Genomic DNA, 27,229 nt, shown 5'->3' with positions numbered 1-27,229 from the left:
TATATATATATATATATATATATATATATATATATATATTCTAGTTTACTGTGATATTGATCATGTTGATGTTTTAGTAAAGAATACATGCACTTAAAAGGTATTTCCAGTTGTTCAGCTATATTTATTGAATTCTTTACTTTCGTACAGTATAGAATAAATATCTAGCACACAATATTAATACACCGTGTATTACAAAAAATGAATATTGAAACACTAAATGGAGATTGCATAGAATTGCGCGGAATTGAGCGACCGGAAATCCTCTTGTCTATACCGGAAGACTGTCAGCTCGTGACGTTTCCCAGTGTCGTACTGCGTCACAACTAAATATCCCGATGGAGAATAGGACAACGACTTAGGAGAAAACACCCCGTCCTCTGTCGTTAGAATTTCCCAAAGTCGTCCGTTTTTAATCAGAATATATATATTACTGTTGCATATCACAATTGTGTTCCCATCACCGTCTAGACACAGTCCTTGCAGATTTAAAAATGTTTCATTGATTAGTTTAAAATCGTTCTGTGAAAACATTCGTAAAAGCTTACCGTCAAAGTGGAAAAGTTTAATGCTACTGTTTCCAGAGTCGGTCACAATGATTTGTTTGCTTTGATCGACTGCTACAAAATACGGGTGATCAAACTGCTTGACCCCTGACCCGAATCCTCCAAATGAGTGATGGGGACTCCCTTCAGGGTCGAGTATTATGACAGAGTGTTTAAATATATCTGTAACTATGAAATATCCGTCGTATGACACTGCTACTCCATAAGGAAAATCAAAATCTCCCCCGCACATTTGTACTAGTTGGCCGTCAATGGTGAACACCTTAACACAGGCATTGACACTGTCCGTCACCACCAGTCGGTTCTGAGTTGTGACTGCTATGTCCAGGGGGTAGTTAAATTGGTCCACTTTACACCCCTTGGATCCGAATTTTGATTTAAAGCTACCGTTTTCATTAAAGATTTGAATTCGATGGTTTTCTGTATCCACAACAGCAATATCACCTGCAAATAAAAAAACGAAAAAAAACAAAACAAACAAACACAAACAATAATATTAAAGATTTTTCCATATTTTTTTATTCAATATTCAACAATGATGTTTTCTATTTAAATATTTTAGATAATTTTACAAAAGTGCAGATGTCAATGACTATGTAATCGTTTCTCAAAAAATGCAGGTCGTTTTATCGGTTTTATCTTGGAACCATTTATACCCGAGCTTGGACTTTGAATAGTTGTGTCAAACAGCAATGTGACGTAGATCTGTCTATTTCATTGCTGGACACTCGGCCATGGCTGTGTGAAATCAACAAGATTTGTCTTGCTTTTGACTAGGCTACGCAACCTACTGTATAGCAGGAAATTAACTCTCGGAGTTAATTTTCGCTATATTCGCTGAAATCAAAACTCAGCGAATTTAACATCTATAATACTCTGTCCCGAGTTACTTTTCGCTTTATATTTCCATAATCATGAATACCTTTGAGTTCAAACTACGTTCGTTCATCCACTAATATGAAAAATGTCCAGATTATCTCTTTTGAAACGCCCCCTCTACCGCTTCCGGTTTCAATACACATCCCAAAATAAAAAGTCTACGGAGATTTTGTATTGCATCAGCCATGAATAAGCCCGAATGGTAACGTTGAAATTTTGTTCGAGGTGTCCCGAGTACTTCCGAATGGAGAAAAGATGTAAACATTTCCCATCATAAATCTCCGTAAGAAATTTGTTTATGTTCCTGTGAACTTTTATGAGTGAAAAATCATAATATGTCAATGAAGATATCTTGGATATTTTCCCTTTTATCGATTTCAACAGCATTTCTTTCACAGGTATGTGTATTTTTATTACAAATAATCAAAAAGTGATGGAAGCAATAACTTGGGACAGACTATTAATAGTGAATAATTGTTTGAGTATATTAATGATAAAAAAATGATAAAGGAATAGGATTTACTACAAATCATCTATCTTATCATGAAAACACACAACACAAAATATGTTTAAGTTTTAATGGCATTGCAATATAGTTGACCCCGCTTAATATATTAGCATTTTTTTTCAGGAAAAATAATGGTATTATGCGGTCTATCATAATAACAGACAACTGCTATTGTAACTAACTGAAAATATTTTATGATCCCCCAATGGAGACATGCTTTCATTTTCCCTTCATATTTTCCCTCTACTTCCGGTTTTGACTAAATCTAACAAGGCATACATGGGACAATTCGTTTTTGGGAGTTGATTATAATCAACTCTCCTATGCAGTTACTCTGGCAAACCGAAAGTGAAACAGTGTTTGGACCTAAGCACAAATCATCACCGCTGACAAAACTAAGTTCTTGAAAATAATAGAAAAAAATTCGATGTAATGTATGCTGAAGATTGTTTTCAACGAAATTTATCTATAAACACTTTGAAAATAGTCAAATTTTACATACTACGAACAATTTAGATATATTTGTAGTCTCATGTATTCCTACGCCAGAGTTAATATAGTCTTGTTCAACCAGACGCTCGGCTGTCTCCGTAAATCTTCGACAAGCAGAGAGGGGGCTCTCTTGCTTGTCAGATATTAACGGAGACAGCCGAGCGTCTAATTAAACGAGACCAGAGTTCGATATCAATAGTGTTTGGATCCATACAATTTTTAGAATTGTTTCGATAACTAATACATACTAGTAGTTGAAATCTCTCTTTAAATATTACACAACATGATTCATATGGGGTTTCTCGAAATTCTTGTCGGAAAAGTCAAAAAATTCATGCATGTATTATAAAAAAGTGCGTAATTCAAACACAAACTAGAAACTAATTGCTATGCAAGATAAATTGATTTTAAAATAAATGATAATCGATAAAATCAACTCCCGTCAGTACTTCAGTATTTTGATTTTATATAACTTCTTTATAATAATCAAATAACCCACAATAATTGTGCAAAACCTTTCTTCTTCCTATATCATAAACTTTAAAAAAGAACTGCAGTAATCAAACATGACACTTAACAGGTACCCAAGCCACGTGCGGTAATGCGTGACTAAATCTGTCTGCCCAGAGCTATCGGTAAATTTCAAAGTGATTTGGGGCTCGTTTCATAAAGAGGCCTAAATTTTGGGCCTAACTTTAGTCTAGTCCGAAGACTCACACAGAAACTTAGTCGGGTGTATTTTGCATTTCATAAAGCAGCGTAACTAGAGAGACTTTAGACTATAGCTTTAGCATAAGTCCATGACAACGCAGCACTGCACATGCATAAAATTGTGTCTATTTCTCTGTTAAGTATAGGTGTATGAAGCATGTGAAAATATGATCAATTTAAGAGGAACTAGCGATTGTAATAATTTTTATTTAAAATATTTAAGATTTGATAAATTCTTGTGTCACACAAAGGTTAAAATTCTTAAATAATATTCCTTTTCCTTCAACAACTTACCGGACAAAAAACACATGGTATCAAAATTAAATTACACAAATATATAAAACATTAAACGGTAACCAAAAAATGGTAAAGTGTATATAATTTTTTCTGGAACACTAGCGCAAGGAGTATTATTTAGTGTCAAAAACACATGGAAATCTTAAATGTATTAACCGTAAAATACATGTATAATGTCTAATTTAAAGCGGGCTTACTCGGTATTATTTTGGACTTGTGTAATGTGCTCAATGGAATAATCAATATATCACTTTAAGTAATTAGGTGAATTCTAGGGGTTATAAAACAAAATCAATGCATTTTTGTTTTTCAATCATTTCGCGATGTTTTGTATTTTAGCGCAATATAATGTCTTTTATACATGTATTATGACAAGTTTCATTTTCTGTATCCAGTATTTAGAAATAATAAGTATTTATCAAATCAGTTTGAATTGTAGACTTCTCTAAACTCTAAATGTGTAATCATTCTTGTAGTTTAAACCATGTATCAATAACATCATAATCTTCACTTTAAAAAGAGAATCACAAATTAAGTTTATGACTGTGCATTAGTATAGGCAAGTTTAATCGGCTTCGATTTTCAGTATTGATTGCATTCAAAATTAATGCATCTAAAGGTACATACTGGTCATATATCAATTACCAAAAATGTTAAATATTTTCCCGGGAAGCAATTTTAATGAAAGATTTTTAAAACGTAAAGTTATTACTAAATGTGATGTAAACTTGTTCATGGTAAATGATGTAGAAAGAAAATAAAATGGTTAAGAAAAAATATAACGTAAGTTTATAAAATGCAACACATAATGATTTTATATGAATTATAATCTCTCTCTCTCTCTCTCTCTCTCTCTCTCTCTCTCTCTCTCTCTCTCTCTCTCTCTCTCTCTCTCTCTCTTGTGCACATTTATTCGGGAGAAACCCCCGTGTGCACATTAATTTCGGAGAAACTCCCGTAACAATCAAATTCCAGAATTAAAAGTATAAATCGTTCTTTCTTAGTATCAGAATATGATAATAAATGTAACTTAAATCGCATTAATGATAAAATACAATCGTCGTTTCATACATGTAATATATATATATGCTTACTTATGATTACGTCCCTATGGGTGGACGTAAAATTTTGGCTTAATAGTCGGACGTAAAGATGCGCTCTTTAATGAAACGCAAATATTCGAACTAGTCCCGTATTCACACGGGCGCAGCGCTAAGTCTGGACGTACGACCCTCTATGAAACGAGCCAATGGTGTTTATAAATGGTCCTCATGAGTGTCTAACACGTGAAAAAGGTGTGAAACTCACTTGACAGAAGCTATTTTTCCATTATAGAAGTTGGGTGCACTTAATTAATAAAAACTGTTATATCAACCTGACAATAATTATGAACGGGTATAACACAAACCGGTGTTTTTATCGAAAATCATTTCATTATTTATCACTATAATTGTTTTTCAACAGAATATATTTTGAAAATGTATCCCAGATATAAATATTTCTTTTTTTTCGTTGTGAGTTAATATACATGTACCATATACAGATAATCATGATCGGGTTTGAATTTAATGCTTTACAATTTTTTGTTTTCCGCGAATTCAAGCTACCGCGATTTACTGCAAATTGAAAAAATCGCGATCTTTTCCGACCGCGATATTAACCTGATATATAGTATGTATATTTCACTTGAAACCAGCGTCATTGTTTAACTTTTTTTTGACGCAAGAAAAAGATACCGAAAGTCCAAGATCTTGTTAAAATGAGTCTATTTAGATTTATAAATAGCGTATTGCTCAAGATGTACATTGAATGCGTGTACAAGTACTGGTATTTACGTTGGTGTTGGTGCCAGCACCTTTTACATATTCATATTCACCCCTAATTCCTACTAGTGTATATTTATAAGAAAAGAGGTTTAAAGAAAACAACATGAAAAATAGTATACATGGTAAAGAAACAGTAGCGACGCGCTGATCGCGTGGATAGTTCACAGGTGCTTGTGGACTGGACCGTGCACTACCACCCCCCCCCCCCCTTCTATTTTTTTTCATTTTTTTTTTTAATTTCTTTTATTAATTATCGTTAACAACCCCTTATATATGTCTCCAGTCGAAAAATAAAAGAAATATCACGACTCGGTAGCATTTTATAATCACACTCGTTTCCCCTATTTATATAAAGAGAAACAAGTGTGATTATAAACTGCCACCGAGTCGTGATATTTCTTTTATTTTTCGGCTGGAGACATATATAAGGGGTTGTTAACGATAATTAATAAAAAAAAATTGAAGAAAAAAAATTAGAAAGGGGGGGGGGTGATAGTGCACAGTCCAGTCCACAAGCACCTGTGGGATAGTTTGGTGAAAAAGAGCGCTGAGTTACTACTAGTTTTTGATGATAAAATCACTGTAGATAATCAATAAATCAACATTAAAAAATAGAGGACTTTAGTAAAGTGAGCATAAATGTTTCATGTTCTACGAGTCGTGCATACTTATTATGAAATAACTTTGCGGATTTACTTATCGAGTCATAAATATTAAACAATTTACCAGGAAAACCGAATTAAACGTTTAATCTTTAAAACAGTTCTTCCTAACAATGTTGTTACGGAAAACCCATATAAAAAAGAAAAGAAAAGATCTATACAATTGTTAAGTTAACATAGAGCGTAGGAAGTTTATATGCTTATCAATCCAATCAAAGTTGTATCCCCTAACCTCCTCCAAAACGTCAAACAACATAGACAATCCTACTCCTGCATGTACAAAATGTTGGAAGATTTTACGCTTATCATGTTTTTATTATTCTCTAAAATATAGTCATCCACTGATGCGAGAGGACAAGGGAATATTCTTGGGGTTTCTTCAGTATTCATGTATTGCAATGTTACATGTACCTACTTTGTTATCTGGGGACTGATTAAATACACAGTCAGATCCAATACATTTCTAATGCCGATCACGATGTTCTCTACTCAGAAAACATACTCTGCTTTCTTGTTTATTGATTTGCAAAAACAGCGTTGAGTTGTGCTTTCCTGGATAACATACATGTATCATGAGTTCACTGCTCGTGTAAACTAATCAACCAACTGTTGATTTCATGATTGCCTGACCGGCGCTAAATGGTTGTTGAAATAATTGATCAATTTCTACGAAATGACCTATTAATTCGATGATAACAAAGTTTCATTGTAATGCATTGTTAAAAACGTGTATGCCTCTATTTCGATGATTTGTTTTTGTTCAATGAACTCTTAACATGTTCCGTATTATAGAAACTTTGGTATTAGAGCTTTGCAAGCCCCACAATCATTCTACACTTAGTGAGTGCCATATAAATGAAAACAGAATTATAAACTTTTCTCTATGCGTATTTAGAACTCGGTAAAATGAATATATTGCGGAAACTAACACAACTAATACCTGTGAGAGTGACAGCTACTCCACATGGGCTCATGAACTGCCCCTTGCCACGCCCTCTTTTTCCTATATGCCTTATAACAGCTGTTTTCTTCGTCTCCATGTTTGAATGCGATAGTGAATTCAAGCGTTGGCCGAGGGAGGATTGAAAACATTGACATCAACATGTTTATCCATCTTCTGACTTCATTGTATCAACAGGTGCCCTTTGGAAAAAATAAGACCTCTTTTAAACTAAAAATTGTTTAGAAAGGACTGTAGTAAAATCCATTCTGAATATTACTACGTCAGCATGTCATTGTAATTTTCAATCATTCAGTTTGTTCAGCACAATGCGTGAAATGAATAATTAAAAGTAAACGATAAGCTTTCGCTTTGCCGGAAAAAAAGCATTAATGAATAACCAAAATATTTAAAGACTAAGAGGGGAAACGCCGTGCGTGACTTTATACTTGTCTGTTCTAGCTTTTTGGAAAAGTGAATCCACAAGAAAACATTCAGTGAAAAAAAGAAGAAGCGGTAATTGCTGGCTTTCGTGACAACCTTTCCTTTTTATTTATTGATGAAGCCTCCTTTTAGAGTTTTAGTGAAATTGACATTTGCTACTCGTAGGGACTATTATGGTAAGACTTTAACAACCATTTCGGCCCAGAACTAACTAAAGACCGAACTAATCAATTTCCAATTTGGATGCAGCAGTTTGGGTTAAAACAGTCTTTACAATGAGTGTACATGTAAACCCTTTCATAAGTCTAGACCTTCTTGCCTGCTACTATCAAATAACCACTCGTTACGTCCAGTTGTTCGGTTCAAGGCATTTTATGTCCCACGTATACAACCCACATGAGACATAACTGCCGCTTATATCAATACTTCTCTGCAGAATAAGTTTGGAAATAGTAATGCCCACGCTAATATGTAATAAGAATGTGTAATCTTTAAAAAAAAATATTTCTAATAAAAAATATTAACATTCAACAAAAAGGGAAACATTTTGGCTAGAGGTGCATATATATATATATATATATATATATATATATATATATATATATATATATATATATGTGTGTGTGTGTGTGTGTGTGTGTGTGTGTGTGTGTGTGTGTGTGTGTGTGTGTGTGTGTGTGTGTGTGTGTGTGTGTGTGTGTGTGTGTGTGTGTGTGTGTGTGTGTGTGTGTGTGTGTGTGTGTGTGTGTGTGTGTGTGTGTGTGTAAATCTAAGCAATCACATATGGTTAACATAATGTGTTATCGGTATTCAATATTCAAACAAAACCAGACACTGTCGACAGTCTTATGTTTTTAATCCAATATATCGTTCATGATTTTTTAGAGTAACAGACGATAATCTAAAATAATCAGGGAATTGAAATATATAAGAAAAATATCCAATGTAAATAATGTCGCAAATATAAATACTCGTGGTTATCGATAAAGGTAGAAATACTCCATATTATGTTTAGCGAACTAAATGCCTTCTGAATGTTTTATATCGATATCACTACGCGTTTCCTTTAATTAAATTAAATGATAAACAGGATAAAGGTTGCTAAAGAGTAAGTTAAGTCAAAAACTATATAGTGAATTTAAGTGACCATTTATATTCTTCACATTCATCTTTTAGTTCTGAAAAATCTATGGAATAAGATTTACCTTACCGAATTTGGTTACCTCGTTAAAAAGTCATCTTAATGCGCGTATCATTACAGACAGACAAGGACAATGTTGACAAAAATACATTGCAGAAGTATTATAATTGGTGTTTGTAAGAAATAAGCTGTCTACCTATTATGCATCATCTTATTACAGTTGTATGGCCAAAGAGTTAACCACATTATAGACACGACATTGGTATTACAGCTACATATAGAATCGATTTCGATATTGGAATGTTATGGGATAAAATGGTAACAGCATGTATGCAGTTATTTAAATTCAAAGGTCTAAAAACATCGCTGCAATAAGTAAGTAACGTAGATTCTGTGCTGGATATATTTAGGCCGCGACAACTAATGCCTGTAAGATGCAATTGTAATTACTACTATATGATATAAATGTACATGTACAATGTAACTATAATATATGATATGGTTGGTGCTTGTGATTCAATTTAAAGTTTAAATTGTCTAACCTCTGAAAGCTGGAGCATGTGCTAATGGCTAAAAAGTTAAAAATGCATAGTCATCGCAATGGTATTGAAATATGTTATGCATGAAAGTATTCTTCGTGTTAAGTTTATAGCTCGATCAATATTCATTTGTCGAACAATCCCCGCACATGAGAATGAAAATATATCAAGGTCATCATTAATTCACAAACATCTAAGACTAGGTCACTGGAGCTTATCGTGACCTTGAACAAAATCTTCGAGGAGTTAATTTTCACTGGATTTTTGGTACAAAAGAGGTTAAAATAATAATTTTAAAATGAAAAGAAAACAACAGAAAAAAAATAACGTACAATTACTTGTTAGTCTCTAGATTGTTATTTTCCAAGAAAAAATGATTGTTCATTTTGATAAAATACAATTACATGTAGCTACATAAATGCACTGTCTAGTACTCCACTTTTAGGTATACTTACAAAGTAGCCCTTTGAAGTCTTAAGGACATGCAGCTTTACTTTTAAATTCTAAGATGTGCATTTTTTAGGTTAAATTCGAATATGATGCAAATGCAGGATTCACTGGAGAAAGGAAAGGTTAATAATTACAATCTATGAAATTGGAGGATTATTTTTTCTTTTTGGTGAGGGGGAGTCGGGCGTTGAAAGGGGGGGGGGGGTAAACCCGAAGAGAATTTTATATTTTTTAGGAGGCACAGACGGTCACTTTATCCGATTGATTAAAATTCCCAAGAAAAAGAATTAAGTGTTTTGGTACTGAGAAAAGGGTAAATCAAATTATCTTTTGAAGGAAAAAGGGAGAGTGTGATGAGCATTTTTGTAGATGCATTTTACAATTAATAAATCATAGCATTTCACTCTTGCCTCAAAACCATACGTATATTTCGAGATTTGTATAGTATCCTTTAATTATCCTATTCATCTTTCTTACTTAGCTTATCAGATATATGTACATGTGCAATGTATATGTCCATGAGTGTAGAGACGATATCAAAACAACTCATGGCAGCCATGCATTTTGCTGACCAATACAGCCCTGCATTTATCCAGACAATGGAACTAAAATGCCCTTTTTTGGAAGAGCACTCTAGCTCATCATACACGTGTACTTAGGTTGTGGGCATAATCCCTAGAAGAAAATAACAGGTTTTAAAATTCCTGACCGACGCACGATGACGGAAAAACCAAACGCATTCAAACAATTTTCCAAATTACAAAACAGATTTTATAAAATCAAACATAACATCCTTGAATTTGAAAACATACTCTATGAAACATAGATAACTAAATACTTGTAGATTATTTTATCACATAATCGCAATCAATAGCATTTACTTGAAAATTTATTGTGTATTAGGATACCCCGGTAAAGTAGGTTTGTTTCAAATGTGTTGCTCCAACACAAACACTGATGTATTTATGCAGATGAGTTCATTACTCTGTATTGGGGCTAATCGTCCTTATTCTGTAATTTAGTACTTGTAATCAAATAATTGAACGGAACTTTTGTGATTTACAGCAGAGAGCCGATCGATAGTGAGCATTCTCCTAGAGCTCGCTCTCCGTTTGCGCTTTGCTAAATTTAATCATTTCATTTCTACAGAACCTATTTTGGCAATCAATCGGCGGCAAATAGAAGACTTTTAGCTGTTTTAGAATACAATCGTCTTATGTCTGTGCTGCCGGGACCTCTCTAAGTTTGATAGTAAAGATGGACGTCAATCGTTGGAAATTTGTTCAAAGCAATACTATCTTAAAGATAAATTGATCACCTACGTACAAAATACACAACCCTTATTTTTGATGATTGTCTTCAAACATACATGTGATGTTAAATCAAATCTTTTTCGGGTTGCAATAAAAAAATGGTTCTACATTTACATAGTAACTTTTGTTCTAGAGGGAATCTATATCCATAAATTCAGTGAACATGCTACATTATTCTGCTGCTACAGCTCTATATCATGGTGCCCTTACCTTATTCACTGTTAGCTTAAATGGTTTCTGTTAAGTCTAGAACGTTCTGTGTTAAGATTCCCAGTGTAACGGTGATCAGGAGAAGAGCCTTACACGCAATGACAGATTCCAACACACTCAGCTTGTGATCCTTTTTAGAGGGAGCAATCGATGAATGTCATCTAGCTATGAGATCAAATAGTGATTTTTTGTAATGGTCTTTCTCTTTCACTTCCAGCAGCAGCGAGAGCGACAATGAGGAAACCTTATATTTACCTTTCTAATCCATCATGTGAAAAGCACACCAAGTGAAACCAAATGAAAAACAAGGCTAGGTATGGATTGATCTGGAACAACACACTAAGAGGGCTACTTTACAGAGGCGTCATTTGTCAGAGATGATGCAAGGCCTAACACTCCCCGCTCTTCACTATGACTAAGCACATTATTAGCAAGATCTGTCGAACGTTAAGTTCTTTATCCGAACACATGGACCAACTTTTCATTTTTAAGACCATTTAATACTTTAGACTATTGATATATACAATGACCATGTTTGTACAATAATTCTCGTTCAATAAAGATGATTTAATTTCTTTAAAAAAAATCAATTACAAATCCCCCCCCCCCGTCTTTTTTTACGAGAGAGAGAGAGAGAGAGAGAGAGAGAGAGAGAGAGAGAGAGAGGTTGGTGCCTGATTTATTGGATTCTCTTCTGTTGCGCCCTACACTACCAAATACAACCATTGCAAGTAATATACAATGGTATTGCTCTATAGGGAACCCACCGTGTTCTTAACCAGTTTGGTTAGCTTTTTCGACGAAATTGATCCATTCCCAAAGGAACAGGTTGACTCCAGAGCTGTTGATAACAAGGCAAGGGCTGTAGATTGTATGTATTTGTCCATCTCATTTGTGAATGAGATTAAAGGATTAACACTGGTCTTAATATTAATGTGACTTGACACTTTGACTTTGTGTCGAGAAAAAATGATTCAATTTTGAATTATTTAATTGCTATGAATTTTAGTCAAAAGTAAATTCTTCCGGTGAGTAAATATATAGTGCTCTTACAACGCAGGTAGCACTTTATTGTACATGTTCGTCAAAAAAATGTTCGTTGGAAAATGAATCATCTCTATATATACACAGAACTTTTAGCAGACATTGTTTACAGAGTATACGTCTAAGGGTTGCGAGTCGTTTAATGATATCGCGATGCATTTGAATGATGGTGGATCTTAAGTGCCGACTAATGTCTGTCCCATTACGTCAGCAGCTATAGCCTGGCGTCTACAAAAAGCTAACAATGTGCCAAAGTATGCATTACTTTGAATAAATGCAGTTTTATTCCCAAATGTATCAGAATAACCTTCCATACAACTATCTCTTTATAAGGCTTTGAAAGGGTTTTAGATTTGGGGGGGAAGGTGTGTTGTTTTTGTTTCTGGTTTTTTGTTTTAAGGTTTTGATTATTTCTTTTTTTATTTTATTTTTTTTTGGAGGGAGAGGGGAGGGGGTTAAATTGCTTTACCAAATGACCTAACCGAATGAAAACACCAACTGTGTAAAATGTTTATATTAATAACAATTAATTACGTGAAATGAAGCTTGCAAAGCCGATGGGACTCAAGGTATAATAACCCACATATAAGTGGTGTTTTTGTTTTGTTGATCAGATTTTCCAAAACAAAATCAAAAATTCTCAATTTCTCTTAGCCTTGCAAAGTTCTACTTTTTATACACTAGTATGAACTGGTCTGTAGGTGCATATTGAATGATTAATTTCAATGTTAGTAGTAAAGTTACAAGCGAGATCCAAAGACGAGAATTCATTGATATATAAACAAAGCTCGAGTCTTGTTCTTCGAATTCTTTCCAATGATGTAAATATTTACCATTAGTTTGAAAATATGGCTTGTTGTCAAACAAGAAAACTAACTCAATTTGTTTATAAAATATATTATCAACAATAAGCAACACATTTGATTGAAACTTAAGCCATTACAACACACATGTAAACAAAAACAAGCTAGACTGGAGCTTTATCTACAAATCAGAGAATTTTAAACTCCCTATATCGCTTGTTACTCGATATTTCTCTTTCAAATTTTGACGAGACGATAAAAGTACTCAATGCCATGTTAAATATTTAGACATTAAAAACGAAAAATAACAATGAAAGTTTGAGGTCGAATCGTGTTTAAGTCCCTTTAATATCGACAAAGGTTTTAAAATTAAAATGTATTTTAAAGGATTTTTCCCCCTTTGTATACAATTATTGAACTGCGAAACAGCAATTAATAAATTGATGGAGATGATAAAGTATCGTATTAGTCATTTCGAATCCATTAAAACCCTAACTAGATCTAGCTTTAGCACTGTTGAGTATTTTTGTTGTATAGTTTAAGTAAATCGATTTGTAAATATAAAATATAGCTTATTACAGGAGCATATTTAGGACGATAAGTACAGCACATATAAGTAAATATATTGCTGGTAAAGTATGGTTTAGAACGTGTATACATACAAATACGAATAGACGAAAGCACCGCATTTAAATTGGGACACAGTTAAATTGAACGTTGTTATACATTTTCTGTCAATACTTGTGTTAGGAAATCCATATTATTATTTAAAAGACAATCACATCATACGTAAATGCAGTGAAAAATTATTCTGGAGGTAAAACACTCCCAAAGCTTGATAAAATACACGGCCTTAAACATTTATTTTCTATAGAATTTGAAATGAGAGCTACAAACTATATCAAAATGTACAATATCATTAATGCATATAATCGTGTAGGTACTTTATTTTATTTTGGGTACAAGTTTTGAAAGAGACAAGTATTTGGCTATACTTTTAGGAATTGTACGATTAAATATTTGAATATAAATAAGCCAACCCCGCTCGCGCCCCGATTATACGTCATTTGAATTTATTGGGCTGTACAGTACAAAATCGATACGAAGTGTTATCAAAGGCAAAGACATTGAAAAATGTAAATATTGCATCTTAACGCAAAGCCATCCCTTGTTTTTATTTCATTACGAAGAGGTTTGTATATGTACATGTCGAGATTTCAAGTATATTGGTTATTTGCCTGTGATGTAAATATCATGCGTATCATCTGCCATCTCTATGCATTCTCTATGCATTTCATTAGTAAGGAATTCGTTTATCATATAAAGAAAATGGATAACGATATTGGTCCAGACATCAATAACGTTATTCAGAATACAATAATGCCACCGCCTCCATTAGTGACTGATCTCGAATTCCGTTTATCTCTGTCTATACAATAACCACTAACGTAAAAGAGGCATTATTTTGTTGAGCTTTGTTGAATTAGATTTCAATACCGTAGACAAATCGACGCATTTGACGTAATGGCTTGTACTTGCTATGCTAGTGACGTGTTGTTGTATTGTAAAATTATTGCTGATCAAATTCCCATTCTCTATAGACTGATTTAAGTGGGTATTTCGCTTATCAGAGAGACACTTTAAAGGACTGCGAACGATAGCATTGTCTAGCCGCCTAACTAAAAGTCATTTTTTGAAAGTTGTATAATTAAAGTTATTTTTTTTAATAATGTAAACATTTATGTATATTTTCATTAAATATAAATGATTTTGGCCAAACAAAGAGAGATAACTTTGTATATTGGTTAAAATAGCTCATTTCATAATAGAAAATAACGGAAAATTGAAATGTTTTTTAAAACATCCCCCCCCCCCCGTGAAACTAAAATTCCTTTTGAGTGGTTTTAATTATTGTTATTTAGCATAATTTTACCATAGGGTTTGTTGTTTCACGGGGGGAACATATGTCTACAGACCGAAATATATTCCAAAGAAAGAATTTTGCTTTGTAAATTTTCGAAAAATAATTAACAGATATGAATTAAAAAGAAATTTTACTTTAATAAATTTTGTAAATATATTATTATTGAGTTTTTTTGCACATGTTGGCCGCTAAATAATTTTTTCTAACTCATTGAGACCGATTTCAATGAAATATCATTAAGACCCCGCATTAGCAAAACGTCTGTTTAAAAATAAATAATTTGATTACAAATTTTATTTGATATAAATTGATTAGGATTTGATTATACTTTTTAGTAGAAAACTTAGTTTTTGAATATCTGACAGAAATTCTGAAATATTTGAATGTAAAATGTAGGCGGGAAACGGGCGTTAGCCTTCTGTAAGTACAGGAAAATAATGCAAAGATTGTGCAAATCGAAGCAAATTAAAACATGGACCATCTTAATCACTGGTTTAGTTGGATAATAGACAGAATCAGTTTTAATATGTGTATAAGATTAATATGTGTTGAAGTAAAGTATATAATAGAGAACGAGTACAACGAGCAATAATTTAATGTCTTAAAATAATCGACTTAATCGACTTTTCTGTAGAAAAAAAGGAATCATATCGCAGGAGTTAAGCATTGCACGCTTCGAACATTTCTCATTAAATTATTCAGCCGAACACAGGATTTCTTTTTTAACAATAAGTATCATAAATGGTTAACAATTTAACCATTCTTAAGAATTTATCGTAAAAATACTGTTTTTCGATCTTTGAAACAACCTACGTAATCTTTGATTCGTGAGGTTTCTCACACAACAGGAAAGTCATAATTTTCTGTGTATTATACATGTAATATGTATTATCGATGTGACCTAAGATGACCCCGACCCCTCGGCCCAGGTCTCTGCAATACTGGTGATTATAAGTAATTAAACGCATGTTATTTATATCCGCTATTTTTCCGACAGTTGTAAAATATTGAAATAATGATAAAAAAAATGGCATTCGCGATTTTATACTTTTGCGATGTGATACAGTACGGCTGATTCGCGTAATTAAGTACTCATATTAAGAAGAATCTACAGCTGGTCGGAGCTAGGGTGAAATAATATCCTACACATCTTATTCTGTCTGTAGGCTTTATAAGTCATTTATCAAATACACTTTTAAAAAAAAGTCTCCAGTGCTCTCCATAGTGCTTGTTGTGTGTATTTTTACAATTGGATTTTACATATTTTTCATTTATTTGAACAAAGTTAGGATCTGGATAGAACATTTGTTCAAAGGCTTCATGTACCTAAAGATAGTAAATTTTCATACAGAATTAATTTTACTTACCAGAGGTTGCTTACGTTCAGTCGTCCATACATTAAACATAGCTAGTGAGGCGATAACAGTACACAATGCAGACTTCTCTTCCCGCCAGAGCCAAAATCGATCGTCTGTTGCAACAAACATGCCTTTCACTGCTTCAGACAACCAGAGATTTCAACAAACTTCCCTGATTGTGCATCTACACTAATGAAACTGATCAACAATCAATCCCTGGAAGCTAATTCTATATCATCCTAATTCAAGTCCCGGATCCTGAGTCGATAAGACTACCGAAGAGCAAAATTCACTTCGCTGTCTTCCGCTGATTGCAGTGCAGAAGTGTCGATAAATAATCAGAGGGAAACAATTCACACGATTCTTAGATTTAATAAACAAAAATTGGTAATCATTTTTCTTGCCTCGGTCGTTTTATTTCTTGCTACATATAGCTAAGAGAATTTGCTCAAAGTACTAAAATGTGTGATAAGTAATAAAATCTAGCTTTGCAACATGTACATAATTGTAAGATTACAAATTAAGAGTACATTTGAGTGTTCCGGTATTTTGAAATTGTAAAAAGGTTGTATATTGTGTATTAAGATGGTGGTATCAACGATATTTTACATACTTCATTTTAACTCCATTTGTGCAAATTTTGACGATATATTCGAAGAAGGGAGGGCATATATTGCTTTGCTGCTGTCCGTCTGTCTGTCAATATGTCTCTCGATTGGTCGGTCCACCAACAGTTTCTGTTCATTTTCCTCGTAGAGGATGAACCTATCAAAATGAAATTCGGTATACAGGTTTATCATCATAATATCTAGGTCAAGTTTGATATTGGGTACGATCGAGCAATTTTCGACAGAGTTATGGCCCTTGGACGTAGAAAAATTCCAGTTATTTGCAGTTTTCGTTTATTTTCTTCGCAGAAGATGAACATATTGAAATGAAATTCGGTATTCAGGTTTATCATCATAATATCTAGGTCAAGATCGATATTGGGTACGATCGAGCTATTTTCGACAGAGTTAAGCCCCTTGGACATAGAACAATTCTATTTATTTGCAGTTTTCGTTAATTTTCTTGGTAGACCTGTATCTGTATACACATATTGAAATGAAATTTGGTATACAGATTAATTATGATAATATCTAGGTCAAGGTCGATGTTATGTACGATTGTGCAATTTGAGACAGAGACATGCCACTTGGACGTAGAAAAATTCCAGTTATTTGCAGTTAACGTTCATTTTCTTTGTGGATGTTTACAAGGTAGGGGGACATACGTGTTTCACAAACATCTCTTGTTTTCTCATGTTTTGCTTGAAACGAAATGCATGTTTTATCTTCTATTCTTAGATATTCATGTAAATTGAACATTCTCAGGAACGTTTTACAGCCATAAACAATATAACTATTATCATTGACATAAAATTCTTCATTGTTTGATTATTTCTGCATCTTTTTTTTTTTTTTTTTTTTTTTTTTTTGCAAATGTTACACTTTTTTCACATTTAAATTTTAAAATATATTTAAGCATATCTGTTTTTGTTTTATTGCGTTTTAGTTTTTGTTTGTTTGGGGTTTTTTTTGTGTTGTTTTTTAAATTTTCCAAATTCATGCAAACATGTGTATATAGTCTTATGTTTTTCATTTTGAACTTTAAAAAAAAAATTTTACGTGATTTTTTAGTCTCTACTGAGACCCTTTAAAAACTTGCAATTGGGGCGATGGCTGAAACAATTTAAACTGTAAAATATATTATTTTAAATCTTAATTTAGGCATTTGATATTTTAAAATAAGATATCTTATCATATCTATTGAAATGTTGTAAATGTTATTGATTTTTTTTTAAAAGACCGAAGTCGTGTAATAGACAGATCTAATTAAGCAGTATTAAATCACATATTAAATAATTTCATTGTTTGCCACAAAACGACCTTATGGACAGAAATAAGTTTTTGAACATCAAAGTTTGAAATTAATTTAGTCCGAATTTCCTCCGTCGATTTCCTTTGTTCTTTTCATTTTTGATCAAGTACTACAGCGATTTTTACATGATGTAGCGATTTTTTTGTGTGATCGAAATCCAAGAAGGTAACATGTTTTGTTTTCAAGGCACAGCATTTTATAAAAGCCTAACAAAAATTTACCACTGCAAGAATAATTCAAACATATAATATAAAAATGAACTAACTAAGAATAATTCATAAATACCTTTACATTGCCATTGAATATTTAATCTAAATATCAAACAAATAATATAATTTATACATATTGTGTTGTTATTATATACGTATGTATTATAAATATTCTGACATATGAAATTTCATTAAGAAATATTTTAACTAGAAAAGTGACGCATTTTTTTCTACCAAAAATAAAAAATAAAGATAATTGTTCATTATCTGTTTAATTTAGGCAAAATTAAAAATCTTCAAATCTTAATTTGATCTTTTTATCGTAAAAGGATGTTTTAATTAAAAAATTAAAATCTTAAAAAGACAGCAAGTTAATTTTTTTTTAAACATTGCTGTTTATTACTAATATTTACTTTTGAGAGAGACAACTGACATAACCGGACAGAAATGTGACCGTCAAACGATAAGCGTGTGCTGTAATCATTGTGACGTCATTAAAAAGTTTACGTAGAGATAAACGTTTTTGCTTTTCCATTCATTCATATTGATTCATTTAAAAACATATTTGCAAAATTAATGTTTTATAAAATATGCACAAATAACAGAAATTAATATATAGGTCATTGTTACAATATGATACTACATATAGTATATGCCATTTAGGCATCAAACAAATCCGGCATGATATTTCCTTTATGAATACGGGTCCCTCACCTTTCTTCTAAAATATTGAAGCGAGCCACATCTTCTTTGACTAAAATGCAAATGTTTCTTGGGTTTCTTTGTTTTTTGTTTTTTTTGTTTGTTTTTTTTTTTTTGTTTTGTTTTTTTTTTGTTTTTTTTTTTTTGACATGGACTGCATCCGATTAGTTCAAAAACTGATCTGTAAATAAAATATTTAAAATGTATGGTAGGGTAAATATCATTGCGCTCACAGCTTACATGCAAACAACAAGCTAGTTTGGGCAAATTCTGATTGACTGCATAACGAATATAAAATGTTTGGTTATCAGTAAATTGGACCTGCATTTTTATTGCTGAATTACCAATTAATATTTTATTTTCTCGAGAGAACTAGCATAACATTTTTTAAGTCAAAGTTCTGAATAATGTCTAATCATATTTTATTCGAAAGAAAGTAGGAGATCAACAATCAGCAATGTACACTATCCTGAAAACATCGAATGGCATTACACATCGTATTATGACAATCAGCAAACTTTGGCAACTGATTATGAAGAAGTTATAAAACTAAAAAGGTTAAACTTACTAGTTCTGTTTCTTCTATTCTGTTCAGTAGCAGATAAAGACTGATTGAAATAGCGCCATTTCTTGGCCCACATTCGATCTAAAGTCCCTGTAGCGGGTAGCTCATCATAAATGTCATCTTCCTCCATGTTTACATTTTCACCACTACTGAATGACTGGCCAAAACTGTGCGCTTCTAAATTTCTTTGATAGGTATTTAAATTAAATTTCTCTGCAAGACCTCTATTTTTCCGTACCCTTTCGATGAAATCTCTCTGTGCCGGAGCTGTAGAACCAATTTTTCGAACACCTGAACTCTCATTTTCTAGTAACATTTTACCTCTGCCCTTTTTCCTATACCTTACACCAGTTGTTTCATCTTCTTTAGGTAATTTTGCTTCTTCAAGATATTTTACAGATTTGTTCAGGATATCTGCATTATCAAATGACATTTGATGAGTTGACCGCCGACGTCGGTCAGAGAAAGATTCCCTCGTACTTTCCCTCCCTATTGTATTTCGTAATGATGCTCCGATGTTAAGTTGACCAGCTCTGTCCTTTGTTCCTACAGATTAAAACAGTTTATGTCAGTAAAATGGTTAAGTAAGCTGCCAAATACATTATTTGCTTTACACGTGGGCCGTTGTTTATGCTTAAACCTGTGTATATTTTCAGCATGACTAGGCATGCGCATTCAGACCAAGTAGGTAATGTCAGCATGCTCATTAATGCATTCTCTTGCTATTGTTGTCGCACTAAGAAAGACCAGTGCCTTTTCAAAGGAAAACAGCATCTAATTATCAAGATCCGCCACTAAAAGGGACAAATAGTGTTTAGGAGGTTTAAAATGTAAGTTTTGTTTTGTATATAGTTTCCTTAGTAATGTAAGTTGTAGCTCTTGATCTTACTATCCATGTAATTTATTTATTTTGTCCCGAAGACAGGACTGGTTGTCCTCGAAATTTGATATAATCTATTGTTCGTGTCGTTAGCCATTTTAAGTGCTTCATATATGCTATATTCAGTTTACTGGCTTAGTATCTATATATTTGATCCGGCATATTAAAGATGCCTAGTGTTGTCGATTCTATTCAGTGCTTTATATATATATACATATATATATATATATATATATATATATATATATATATATATATATATATATATATATATATATATATACACACACACACACACACAGGCAGTTTGGGACATAGTACGAACACCAGGGTGAAAAATGGAAATTCGTCTTGGGCGAGGCGAAGCAAAGTGGTCCCGCTGAAGACCATCACAAGATTTTTAAGTGTTCAATCACACGTTTAATAAACATAATACATTGAAAATCACATAATAGATAGGTGATGAAGTATCACAAACAAAGTACCAGATTTCAACATCAAAATTCAACAATAATATAATTGGATATGTAAAAATGACAAGTACATTGTATTATAAATAAAATAACAACAAAAAAATTCCACAAATATAAAATGAAATGCAAATTATATGTGTACACATGTCAATTGATCCGCACATCAATTACATGATATCAGTCAACATTTACTGTTTACTGACATTAAAGTTGACAGTAAATTGACAGTTCCTAAAACAGTAGGGTTCTTTTGATTTGTTTGCATTGCTGTGTGAAACACGTTTGCATTTAGATTGACAAAGTCATCAAACAATTCGTTAAGGCAAATGCCTTCAAGATACTTCGTAGCATCAGTTAACTGTGGAACTTGAACAACTACCGGTTCTGTAGATGGCTGAGAGGTTGAATTAGGTAAGGCAAGCTGGGTTCCAGCAGTACACGGAAGAGCCATTATTGTCGGTGCAGGCATGGCGAGTTGTTTGCTTGCACTTGGCAACATGCCTTCGGAAATAATCTGTCCCATCCTCAACTATTCTTCTTCAAAACCCCTTCTGAAACAATGAAGCAATTATTTATGAATAATTAAATTCTAAAAAAATTAGGCTATTCAATCACAGTTTGTGTTAATTTGTGGTTCATTTTTAGACTTTAGGTCCTACGTACGTATAAAAGTTCACTTGCATGAAAAAGTACAGCCGGGTATCAAAGTGAACCTTGTTAAACAGGCCGTTCGGTGTCGCTGGACTCAGTTGAAATGATGTGTACAACGTCTTAAGATCTGCTTCGGCAACTACGCGATTGTGTGTAATGGTACCTCATCCGTCTCTTTTCAACTCTGCCATCTTCTGGTTTGCATCTTGAAAATTGGCGTCTTTGACAATATCAAAGCATTTATTATGGTTACTATGGTTCTAGTGAAGTTGTTTTGTACTTCTTTTCATCAGGTTTTCGGGCATCAATATAAAAGTGTCCCAAAACGTCAATCAATTTTAATACATTAAACGAATCAAAATTCGAATCCTGTCCCTTTGCTTTTAAATATTCCCGTAATACGTTAGCAGCTTTGTTGTTACATTTAATTGTAATGAAGAATTCACCTTAAATCTCTTCTGTTGCACTACTTCAACGGTCGTCTGCGCAAACTGTTAATTCGCCGCCATTTTGTCTGAAACGACGAAACATAATCTCGCGCCCGACGATTAAGACACCCCCTTTAAGAATTTTCGTAGACGGTGTTTAAAGAAATTTCAGAGCGTCATGTGATTTGATTTTACCCAATTGCCTACAATTTTCTCTGAAGCGGGATATATATATATATATATATATATATATATATATATATATATATATATATATATACCTACAATTTTCTCTGAAGCGGGATATATATACCTACAATTTTCTCAGAAGCGGGATATATATATATATATATATATATATATATATATATATATATATATATATATATATATATATATAAAGCACTGAATAGAATCAACAACACTAGGCATCTTTAAGGTGTCGGATCTAATATATAGATACTAAGCCAGTAAACTGAATATATAAAGCACTAAAAATGGCTAACGACACGAACAATAGAAATTGTCAAATTTTCGGGACAACCCGTCCCTTCTTCAGGACCAAAAAATAAATTACATAAGTAAAAAACAAAGAAAGCAAAATCTAAAGCTACTACTAAACTACTTAAGAAACTATGAAAAAGAACAACTACATTATACACATCATTTGATCACATTCTTAAAGGTGTTGATACTGTCGCCGAACGCTATAAAGTAATCAATCGACTGCCAACTTCACGCCTGATTAAGTTAATTAGCTAATTAAAATTGACGTCCGAGTTAATAAATGAAAATTTGAACCCCTGTTGTTAACTCGTACGGCACTTATGATATAGACTCGAATTTTTTATGAAAAAGAGATAAAATTAAATGAAAATTAATAAATAAATAAATAAAATTAAGAAAAAAATGATTTACAAATAAAAGGTAGTAAAGAAACTAATCAATGCAAGAGGCGCAGTTGACAGATTAGATAAAATTACTATGTGGGTTTCAGGTGATATATGGCTATGAGACGTTCATTTTAGTGAAGTCCATTTGTTTGTTCATGCCATCAGGTCTGAATGATTTGAGTCTGTGCATCCAGAACTTTTCCTTGCTTTTCCTCTCCGCGTCTGTCCAATTAGGATTATGGTCAATAACCAATACTGTCATGTCTTCCCATTTGTGGCCACTTGTATTAAAATGTTCTCCGACGGGCTCCTTGACTTTTTTGGTCTTTATGGTAGAGCGATGGTTGTTGATCCTTCTGCGGAGGTCACCTGTTTCACCGACGTATTGCTTAGAGCAGACTTTGCAACTGATGAGATAGATGCAGTTGTCTGTGCGGCAAGAAGTGTTGCCAAATATCTTGTACGTGCGACCCGTGGTGGGGCTTTTAAAACTGTCCGCGTTGGTGCTGTGTTTGCACAAAAGGCACCTGACATCGGAACATGTTTTAAAACCGCCAATTGGCAACGGGTTGTCTAATCTTGCCCTCACTACCATATCCTTTAAGTTCCTCGGGCGTTTAAACGCAGCCATTGGTGGATCCTTGAAAAGATCAGCCATTCTTTCGTTAGTGTAAAGAATGGGCAGATTATTTCTAAGGATGCTTTTGAGGTTCTTAAGGGCGGGGTGATATGTAGTGACAAGTGGAACCCTGCTTTTGTCTGTTTTCTCTTTGTATTGTAAAAGGGTTTTTCTGTCTTTTGTAATCATCTCATCAATTGCAGATTGAACTGTGTGGGCTTTATAGCCTTGATTACACAGATGGGATTTCAATATTCTGCTCTGTTCTTCAAAGATTTCATTAGAAGAACAGATTCGTCTGATTCGGGATGTTAATCCTTTAGGAATTCCTCTAAAAGTATGGGGAGGATGGCAACTCGAAGGCTTGAGGTAGAGGTGAGAATCAGTGGGTTTGGTATGGAGACTGAATTTTATTTCACCATCGGTCGCACGTACAAGATATTTGGCAACACTTCTTGCCGCACAGACAACTGCATCTATCTCATCAGTTGCAAAGTCTGCTCTTAGCAATACGTCGGTGAAACAGGTGACCTCCGCAGAAGGATCAACAACCATCGCTCTACCATAAAGACCAAAAAAGTCAAGGAGCCCGTCGGAGAACATTTTAATACAAGTGGCCACAAATGGGAAGACATGACAGTATTGGTTATTGACCATAATCCTAATTGGACAGACGCGGAGAGGAAAAGCAAGGAAAAGTTCTGGATGCACAGACTCAAATCATTCAGACCTGATGGCATGAACAAACAAATGGACTTCACTAAAATGAACGTCTCATAGCCATATATCACCTGAAACCCACATAGTAATTTTATCTAATCTGTCAACTGCGCCTCTTGCATTGATTAGTTTCTTTACTACCTTTTATTTGTAAATCATTTTTTTCTTAATTTTATTTATTTATTTATTAATTTTCATTTAATTTTATCTCTTTTTCATAAAAAATTCGAGTCTATATCATAAGTGCCGTACGAGTTAACAACAGGGGTTCAAATTTTCATTTATTAACTCGGACGTCAATTTTAATTAGCTAATTAACTTAATCAGGCGTGAAGTTGGCAGTCGATTGATTACTTTATAGCGTTCGGCGACAGTATCAACACCTTTAAGAATGTGATCAAATGATGTGTATAATGTAGCTGTTCTTTTTCATAGTTTCTTAAGTAGTTTAGTAGTAGCTTTAGATTTTGCTTTCTTTGTTTTTTACTTATGTAATTTATTTTTTGGTCCTGAAGAAGGGACGGGTTGTCCCGAAAATTTGACAATTTCTATTGTTCGTGTCGTTAGCCATTTTTAGTGCTTTATATATATATATATATATATATATATATATATATATATATATATATATATATATATATATCCCGCTTCAGAGAAAATTGTAGGCAATACTATCGTAATCAAAGAGGTGCCAAAGGAGAAGCAGTAGTAGTTATGGACGCAGACTACAACAAAACTGAAATACGGGGATGCTTAACAACAACGAGTTTTATTGCGAAATACCTGAGAACAATGATACAATAAAAGGAACAATAAAAAATCATGGACTTGGTGCTGCGTTATCTCAGAATCAGAGCGGACGTATTGTTAATGTGATTGTGGAGTGTTACAGAAAAATTCAGGCATTATGTACTAGACAATAAGTTTGTAGTGCTGACAGATAACAATCCCTTGATATACCTATCTACATCAAAATTTGTTTAAACTTGTCATAGTAATTTCTAAAACGTGTTTGTAAGTTCAAATGTTAAATGTTAAATTGTTACAAAACATGTTTTTATTTTATAAAATTTTATAAATGAATACTGGAGTAACAGTTGCTTATTGTCAAAGATTTCAAAAACTTAACATATAAAATGTACATTTAAAACTGTATTGTATGTCTAATGTATTATTTCTTTGTTTATAGGTCAATGCCTTTATTTATATATTTAATACATTGACTGAAACCATCAACTGCCTCCTTTCTGCTAGGTTACAATTATTTTGATAAAACCCTTCCCTTTGAATTTGGATATTCTTGTAACTTGTTTGAAAAATTCAGCACAGCACTTCAGTCGATTTTGGAGTTTGAATTTTCAGTTCATCTTTGTGTGTATATATTAAATAAGTTCTTATTTCTTGGCCCACCCCAATACTCTTCTTGCTATAGTTCATAATGACATTTTATATCTTAGCAAAAGACATTGGGCTCCCTATAAATGATTCGAAAACCGTCTACCCTTCCACAACTCTGACTTTTTGGGGTTTAGAGTTAGATACAGTGTTGTTAGAAGTTAGATTGCCTCAGGACAAATTAATCCTCTTAATACTACAATTAGCTAAACTCCATAACAGACGATCAGTGACACTTCTCTAATTACAGTCTATTTAATTTTAGAATTACTGAACTTTGCTTGCAACGTAGTTCCCCGGGTCGTACCTTTGTGAGACGCATAACAAACCTGACCATAGATTTATCTAAACCGTACCACCATACTAAACTTAACTTGGAAGCTTAAGCTGACCTCAAAGCTTGACAAATATTTCTAGATAGCTCCAATGGCAAGGCTCTGTTTGTGCCCAATATCACACATACACCCACATCCCTACATTTTTTCACTGATGTAAGTAACGCAGGATTTGGATGTGTATATAGTACTAAATGTTTTTTTGGTGCATTCACCCCTGAATGGCTCAACTATCATATTTCAGTCATATTTCTGCTTGAATTTTTACCTATTGTTCTTGCTTTGGAAATATGGGGATCAAGTCTTAAGTCTTAAAAACTGCACGCTTATCTTGCACCCAGATAATATGGCAGTCGTCCAGGGGATCCATAAAAACACTTCTAAGGACTCATGAAACTTATGAGACGACTCATGATTTTATTTCTTTCTCATAATGTTCATTTCATCGCTGAATCTATTCCAGGCAAATCAAATAAAGCTGTTGATTTACTTTCTTGCTTACAGGTGGACGAATTAAAAGTTCAGTTTTCATTCATGGACAACGAACCTACCCAAATCCCACAGTATTTAGTTCATCTCTTAGTGCCACAACAAATATGTTACTAGAAAGTTCACTGTCGCAGTCAACCATAGTTTCGTGCCAATCGGCTTTCCAGCCTTATAAGCAATTTCTGGAGAACAAATACAACTATTACCACCTTCGGTTCAGCATGTGTCAGCATTCATGGCCCATTGTTTCCAGAGTAACTTTGCAGCATCTACAACCCGAACTTTGATATCGTCTCTTAGCCGTATATTCATATTGGGTGATTTTTCGTGTCTTACACAACACTTTATAATAAAGAAAACGCTGTAAGGCTCCTCTACGTGCACTGTTTATTCCTGCATTTTTTGTCTATGTACAAGTAGGAGAAATTACTAAAACTGGTCATTCTAACCAACATTTCTTCAAATTTGGTGATATCTGTGTAAGCCAAGTTGTGAGAGTCCGAAAATTTATTGATGTCAATATTCCACAATTCAAACATTCGAAATCACACCACACAACCTTTCGAGTACAGAGGAATATTACAAATACTTGCCTCTGTCCTTACCAAGCTGTTGTGTGCTACCTCGACTTGAGGAAACATTCTTCTTGCTCTGAACGACTTTCTTCGTTCATGGATGGTAACCCAATAACCCGTCATTATTTTACACAACAGTTGCAAGCACCATTATCTTTCTGTGATCTAAATCTACAGAATTATCACACACATAGAATCGGAGTGACATCTACAGCTACTGACAAGGGTTTTACAGAACTATACATCCAAACTACGGGTCGATGGAACT

The 27,229-nt window shown here is 33.4% G+C and overlaps 2 protein-coding genes across 5 annotated transcripts in view; both read right to left on the bottom strand.

Annotated features, from left to right (window-relative positions):
• Positions 1-44: 44 nt before the first annotated feature.
• On the bottom strand, positions 45-19,081 carry LOC128173462 (E3 ubiquitin-protein ligase TRIM71-like). 3 transcript variants are annotated; one of them, XM_052839172.1, is made up of 4 exons: positions 18,951-19,081; positions 16,117-16,872; positions 6,882-7,084; positions 45-1,010 (listed from the first exon to the last, which is right to left on the bottom strand). In XM_052839172.1, exons 3-4 carry the CDS (start codon positions 6,979-6,981, stop codon positions 217-219), a joined length of 894 nt encoding a protein of 297 aa, XP_052695132.1. In that variant the 5' UTR covers positions 6,982-7,084; positions 16,117-16,872; positions 18,951-19,081; the 3' UTR covers positions 45-216. The 3 variants fall into 3 exon arrangements, with proteins under 3 accessions (XP_052695132.1, XP_052695123.1, XP_052695115.1); XM_052839163.1 differs by lacking the exons at positions 16,117-16,872; positions 18,951-19,081 and adding exons at positions 10,979-11,143; positions 11,234-11,501; XM_052839155.1 differs by lacking the exons at positions 16,117-16,872; positions 18,951-19,081 and adding an exon at positions 10,979-11,501.
• LOC128173423 (uncharacterized) overlaps positions 18,976-27,229 on the bottom strand; it is a 72,301-nt gene continuing 64,047 nt past the window's right edge. For both annotated transcript variants that reach the window (XM_052839109.1, XM_052839098.1), the window contains 2 exons: positions 19,507-20,049; positions 18,976-19,119 (listed from right to left, as the gene is read on the bottom strand). In XM_052839109.1, coding sequence (XP_052695069.1) covers positions 19,103-19,119; positions 19,507-20,049 — 560 coding nt within the window. In that variant the 3' untranslated portion in view covers positions 18,976-19,102. The remainder of the gene's footprint in view (positions 19,120-19,506; positions 20,050-27,229) is intronic.

This window comes from Crassostrea angulata, chromosome 1, assembly GCF_025612915.1.
Source record: "Crassostrea angulata isolate pt1a10 chromosome 1, ASM2561291v2, whole genome shotgun sequence".
NCBI lineage: Eukaryota > Metazoa > Mollusca > Bivalvia > Ostreida > Ostreidae > Magallana > Magallana angulata.
This window is presented reverse-complemented; position numbering and strand designations above follow the sequence as displayed.

Excerpts from the sequence above, each read along its gene's own strand:
- LOC128173462 (XM_052839172.1), bottom strand. The coding sequence starts at position 6,981 with ATGGAGACGAAGAAAACAGCTGTTATAAGGCATATAGGAAAAAGAGGG. Across the intron at positions 1,011-6,881 it reads AGTAGCTGTCACTCTCACAG|GTGATATTGCTGTTGTGGAT; the intron begins GTATTAGTTGTG and ends TTTTATTTGCAG.